Source organism: Populus euphratica, unplaced genomic scaffold (genome assembly GCF_000495115.2).
Source record: "Populus euphratica unplaced genomic scaffold, PopEup_1.0 scaffold1324.1, whole genome shotgun sequence".
NCBI lineage: Eukaryota > Viridiplantae > Streptophyta > Magnoliopsida > Malpighiales > Salicaceae > Populus > Populus euphratica.
Window position 1 is genome coordinate 7,609 of NW_011501181.1, and position 6,660 is coordinate 14,268.

Sequence of the window (6,660 nt, forward strand, 5' to 3'; positions counted from 1 at the left end):
TGACATTTATTGTTATCATTGTTTAATCCTTACATTAATATTCCATCTTAAAGTTTTCATTTTCTTCTTCTTCTCCTTCTTTTTCTTTTTCTTTATTATTGTTGTTATTGTTGTTGTTGTTCTTATTGTTATTGTTGTTATATTGTTGTCATCTATAATTTATACAATTAACCTCCATATGGTTCGACCCCGATCTTGCCTGATTATTTATTACTTCAATACTTCTGCAGTTGGGAGAAGATATTGATCTTTTGGTCGTGGCACTTTAACAATAATAAAATATTATTTTAATAGAAACAATGATTCCAATTAAAAACCTTACATTGTCTAAGATAAATAAGAAACACATTACTAAGAAAACTTTTCTTAATGGAAAAACATTCTCAAAACAATTATATTTTTGGATTTAATAACAATCTCCAAAAATTCCTTATGACCTAGATATTTTTTTATGTTTAAAATTTCTTTGATCCCTATAATGTAATGTGATTATATTGTGATTATATTGTCAAAGAATCATAGCTATCATGTAAAGTTTTAATAAATAATTTATATTATTTTTTAATATATCTTAAGAAAAAGTTTTTTGAATTTGAAATCTGCATAAACTCGCATCATGTTGTACTGTTAATTAGAAAAGAGAATGTAAATGATGAGATTTGAACTTATAATCATTTGATCATCAAAACTTTGATATTATATCAAAGAATCATCTTAACTCAAAAATTTAAATTATTAAATAAAATCTCAAAATATAATTATATTATTCTATAAAACATACAAAAAACTATAGTTTTTTCTTTAGTTAATCACAATATAAAAAACCTACTCCTTACTATAATTATTATTAGGGTTTGATTGAGAATATGGTTGTGATTACTTTTCAAAATGTTTTTTATGTCGAAATATATTAAAATAATTTTTTATTTTTAAAAAATTATTTTTAAAATCAGTGTATGAAAACAATTCAAAACATATAAAAAATTAATTTTTTTAAAAAATAAAATTTTTTCAAAATAAAATTTATATCACATTTCTAAACAATAGCTTGAACTTATATCTACATGCCGAACCTATACCTTCAGTTTTGAGCCATTTCATAAGCTGTACCTGTTTAATAACTTCGCTCCGTACATGAGTTGATTTTCAATTGTTTTGCCCGCCCAAACACATACAAAAAGAATCAAATTTTGTGTTTTTTTCACGTGTATCAGAAACCCCAACCGACAACACACACAATCATTTCCACTGCGCTACACTCCACTCCACTCCGCCCCGCTCCCTCTTCATTTTATTAAAAAACCTCAAACTAAACAAAACAAACGAAAAACATTGTAAAAAATAATAAATCTCCTACAAACTTGTTTTTAAAACGCACAAAAATTCCGATTCTTCGATACTTGAACAAATCCAATCAATGGCCAATTCCGATTCTTCCACCGCTACACTTCCTATCGCTCTTGTACACACCACACAACTTCTCTCTCTCCTCTCTCTCTGTGTCTCCGATTTGATGTCGTGTTTGTGGTTTTTTGTTTGCGAAGCCTAATAATTTTATTTTTTTTTTGCAGAAGAAAGAAAACACAGTTCCGATTGGTTCAAAGATCGCTGTATGTTTCCTCTTATCTATATTTCATTCTAACATTTTGCTGTCTACACTATTGTAAATGCCCACATTTCTTTTTTATTATTAGGAATTAAATGAATCCAGGAGTGATCTTCTTAACAGAATCCAAGGCTTAAAGCAGGTTAATTTTCTTCTTTCCTTTTTTACATATTTTCTTGTATTTTCTTTTCTCCAGTTTTTTATTTTATTTTTGTAACAGGATTTGCAAGGTTGGAGATCAAAGCTAGACACTCAAGTCAAAATCCATCGGGATGTAAGTCATATTTATTTATTTATTCATTCTGCAATTTTTTCCCATGCAATAGAACGGCAGAGATACACACTTTTACATGTGTTTGATAATGCGGGTGAAACTGCTTTTTCTACGTGGTTTTGGTTAGATGGTTTTGATTTAAGGTTTTCGAATCCATCTAAAAATACCAAAAAAGACACCTATTTGATGCTTTTTCAGATGAAAATCACTTTGAAAGCACATCCAAACCGCAATGCCCAAACGGGTGTTTGTCATTTTTTTCTTCCTTTTCTTGCCGAATTAGATAGAAAAAAAATTGCTTACATTTTGGTGGAACTAAAATAATAAAATCTTGGAGATAGAGAATGTGCTTGGAAGATTTTGTGTGAATCATCTGGGAAATGTTTATGTGGCAACAGAATAAGTGCCAAGGCGGCTTGCAGCAAGCATTGTTACCCTGCAATTTCTTAAGGACAACATGCAGTTTGCTCAATTTAGCACTGTGTTAACAGATCATTAGTCCATGCCGTGTTTTTTGCATTCAATCGTTGTTCAAGTCTCTTGTTCTTTTTTTTTCCTCTAGAATGGAATTTGTAGATTAAAGAAATGTCTTCTAGTAGTGCATGTATTTCAACTCCAACCCTTACATCTGACCTGAGTGTTCCAAGCATACAGGAAAAGTAATAGAGTGCAAGTAATGTCAGTTTTCAAAATATGCCCCACAACGTTTCTAGGAATGAACCGGAAACCATATCATAATTTGTGGTAATTGTTAGTCTGAAATTTTACACTAAATTTTATAATTGAAAACGCACAGTTTTGCCATTTTTGCTTTAGCAACTCCCTACTTTCACGTGGTTTTACAAATTTGACTAGATGAATATTTTAGTTGAAGCATTTTACTGATTACATGTGTGTCATGCTGTAAATTAATTCACGTGAAAATGAATTCTATATCTCTATCCAATAGTGGCTTGCTTATGAGCACCCTTAGTAGTTTATCTAATTAGTTGGTATGAGATGCAATTCAGTTGAATTCAAGACTCTAATGCAAATCTTTCTTGCTTCATTCAGGAGTTATCAGAATTGAAGAAGTCATTGAATGTTGAGGTCGATCAACTTCGTAAGGTAACTGCTGCCTAAGCAATACTGATGGTGTTTTCTTTGGTTATTATTTTTTCTTAACATCTCTCTGAATCAAAATCAGGAATTTCAAGAACTGAAGAGCACACTGCAGCAGCAACAAGAAGATGTTACAGCCAGCCTACGGAATTTAGGGGTAAAGGTTTCTTGAAATTTTTCTTCATGTGACTTGTGCATATGATTTGTTGGCTAACTTGGAAGATGCTTTTTAGAAATAAATATAAGCCCGTGGTCAAATTAATGAACTCTTGCAGCTTCAAGACAGCACAGGTGATGCTAAAGAGGCTGAAGAACCCATGCTTGATGTAGAAGACCAGGAAGTACACGCTTCAGTTGAAGAGGTTATTGAGAAAAGAGATGAAAACTAGGATGTTTTGTTATGGAGCGAGTATTTCTTGTACTTTAGCTCTACTGGAGATGAGAGTATCAATCAATTTACTTTCCTGGCGCTTTCTCTGGTGGCTTGGAGTCAAACTCTGCAACTACCAGCTTAGCTTTCCAGTACAAGGCATAAACTTTTTTCTGAAATATATGTTAATTGGCATTTGCATATTTTTTTTAAAGCACCGTTCTCCATATATTTGAATATTTATCGTCTAGTGGAAGCCCAGTATAAAGTAAATTATTTAGACATCTCTTTTTTTTTTTTTTTAACGTGTGTGCTGGAACTTTTATAGATTGTATGGTATTGTGGTTCTTATGACTTTGAAGTGCTTTATAAAATGTTTTTTTTTTTGAAAAAAAAATTAAATTGATGCCTTTTTATATGTTTTTGGGATAAAATGTATTATGAGAACCCACTACACTTTCAACAACTTGGGCGATAAGATTGCCTATTGACGTTCATCTCCCTGTTCATGTGTTGGCTCATAGTTTTCTTCTCCGTTCTCTCTTGGATTGGCATTGCAGTAGTGTTGAGTTCCCCACATAGAGCTTTATGTTTGAGGAAATTTCTTTGATATGGCTGGTAAGGGACTAGTCAGGCAATTGATTTGTACCATCTAGTAGGTTTATTGTGGCTATTGTGTCCATGATCTGTGGAGACTCAGGAAAATGAGGCCATCACAGGGATACTTTGAGTGCTGACTGCAATCATAAATTCACAGGTCCCTTTAATCCCTCTTTGATAATTGCCATTGATATGCATACCCTAATTTGCTATAATACTAGTATATTTGGCTTTGGATAAGGAAATTAAATTAGGATGAATATCTTTTGCTTCTTTAAAAGGGACGCTCTTTGAGATCATTTTTTCTATTCTTTTCTTAAGAAATTTAAATTTCAACCGTTTGTTTCATTGTTATTTGCTTGAAGAATAAAGAAGCATCTTCACAGACACTTTGTTTAACAAGAGATGTAATTTATGCACCACTTTCTTGATTATATGATAACACTGAAAGTAGCCCATCTCTGTTAGGCAACATTTTGTATATGTTGAAGTTGAAAATTTAGTTCACGTGGTGTGATTTTATGATGGCAGTTTACACTATACAGGAAATATAATTGAACTTCGGTTAATTTGAAGGGAGTTTAAATACAAAGAATAACAACATAACAACTGATTCAATGGCTAGTGAACCTTTACCATAAATAGTCATTCTCATAACTAATGATTATCCATCTCATCATTCTCATGTTTCCAAGAATATTGTTTACGTTGCTTGCTGAAGAGAAAGACATGAGGTACTTGTCTTAACCAAGGGTGTCTAAGAAGTTGTAACTTTCCAAGCTGTGTTGTTGCTGTTTTGAAGATGAGGATGATAACGAACCTCTTTAAATTTCTCCCATCGGCCATTATAGTGTCTTATTATGGCTTTTGAATACTAGTAGAGCCTGCATTCTTGCTACCTCTCGTTTTCTCCTCACTAGTGTGAGAGAGCGAGAGATCAATAAAAAGTTTGTAATGTTGTCACTTGTTAGATATGATGTTTATTAACTATTGTGACCCAATCGTATGGAACAGTATATTGGAAGGAATTAATTGTGCGCTGTTGGGTTAATAATAATGATCTTAAGGGATAAAAACTTTTTACAGCTACGAGGGAAATTTGATTAAGGGAGTAGCCATGATTGTTAAAATCATGTTTTAACTTGTAAAATCATATGATTTTGTGAGTCAAAACATGATTTATATGCTAAATCGTTTGAAAAAATAAAAAACGGATGAAATTGGGTTGAAATCGGGTGAAATCGGGTGAAATCAGATGAAATCACACAAAATTACGATTTCAAAACTGATTTTATGATTGTAACAAAATGCATGCACTGAAACAAAATGTCCCTTCATGGTCCAGCTAACTGGCACCTAATGGTTGTGGAAATGCACAGTCACGCCACGCTGTCTTCAATCTTCACTTTTCAGTCACAAAAAAGTCTTCACTCCTTTTTCACTGAATAAATCCCCTCCTCTAATTAAGCAACCGAGCACCAGCAATCACAAAAGCGACGACGATGATCTCCATAAAAGTGAACATAGTCATGGTCTAGTCTTCATCCTTCTCTTTCCTCACTCCAATCTTCACTTCAGAGTTTAGTCATCAGCGCTCACGGTCGCGACTTCTTTTCATTAACAGCGGCGACAATCTCCTCAACAACTCACGGCTTTGGGCTTTCTCTTCAATCTTCATCAACAGCAGCATGCTGGCAACGATCTCCTTTCTTTCCCATCATTAGCAACTGACGGTTTTCTCTTTATCAACAGCAGTAGGCGACATTGGGCCTCTTCACTGGCAGTCGTTTAGCCTTCATCATCAACAACTCTTCACCGTAAGTTGATTTTGCCTTCATTATCATCACTGCAGTTGTTGATTTTTTCCCGTAAATCGTATTTGTATATTCCACTATAATAGATTTTGATTTTGCCATGTTACCCAATAATTATTAATCACAGTTTTGATTTTGCCCAGTCTCATAATTTGTATATTTATAATGTTGAACTGAATTGACTGGAATTGATAGGGTGAAAATTGGAATGAAAATTGTTGAATTGGACTGAATTGAATGCCATTTCAGTATATATCTTGACTGAATTAATTGCACTAAATTGAATTGAATTAAATTAATCGAGTGAAAATTGAACTGAAAACTGTTGAATTGGACTGAATTGAATGTCATTTCAGTATTATAGGACTGAATTGAATTGAATTAATGGGGTGAAAATTAGACTAAAAATTATTAAATTGGACTGAATTGAATGCCATTTCAGTATTATAGGACTGAATTAACTAGACTAAATTGAATTAAACTAATCGGGTGAAAATTAAAACTATTAAATCATGTTTTTTACTTTGTGGAGTGTGGGGCCATTGGCTGTCAATTTATAATATGGAATGATGGAATGATTTTAGAATTCCATTTCAATATTATAGTTTTGTGAATTGTTATGTATAACAAAAAGTTAATTACAATTATAAAATGTTTTGATTAATTATAGGACTGATTTGAGGTGATTCTTCAATTGTTAAACACTTGAACTTATGACATCTAGAAAAAATACTTCTAGCAATAGATTTGATGTGGGATGACAACATGGTATAGATATTGATAAGAATTCTAGGAAAGTTCAGTGCAAGTATTGTCAAAAAATTATCAGTGGATACAGTGGCTTAGCTTGGGGGATCAGAATACTGGCTACTTTCACAAATCAGTAAATGGAAGA

General features: G+C 32.5%; 1 protein-coding gene across 2 annotated transcripts; it reads left to right on the forward strand.

Annotated features, from left to right (window-relative positions):
• The first annotated feature begins 1,208 nt into the window (after positions 1–1,208).
• LOC105117393 (CAP-Gly domain-containing linker protein 1-like) lies at positions 1,209–3,590 on the forward strand. Of its 2 annotated transcripts, none has more exons than XM_011015042.1 (7): positions 1,209–1,462; positions 1,575–1,610; positions 1,695–1,748; positions 1,827–1,880; positions 2,934–2,987; positions 3,067–3,138; positions 3,257–3,590. In XM_011015042.1, exons 1-7 carry the CDS (start codon positions 1,418–1,420, stop codon positions 3,368–3,370), a joined length of 429 nt encoding a protein of 142 aa, XP_011013344.1. In that variant the 5' UTR covers positions 1,209–1,417; the 3' UTR covers positions 3,371–3,590. The 2 variants fall into 2 exon arrangements, with proteins under 2 accessions (XP_011013344.1, XP_011013343.1); XM_011015041.1 differs by having other exon boundaries at positions 1,211–1,462; positions 1,572–1,610.
• The last annotated feature ends 3,070 nt before the right edge of the window (positions 3,591–6,660 follow it).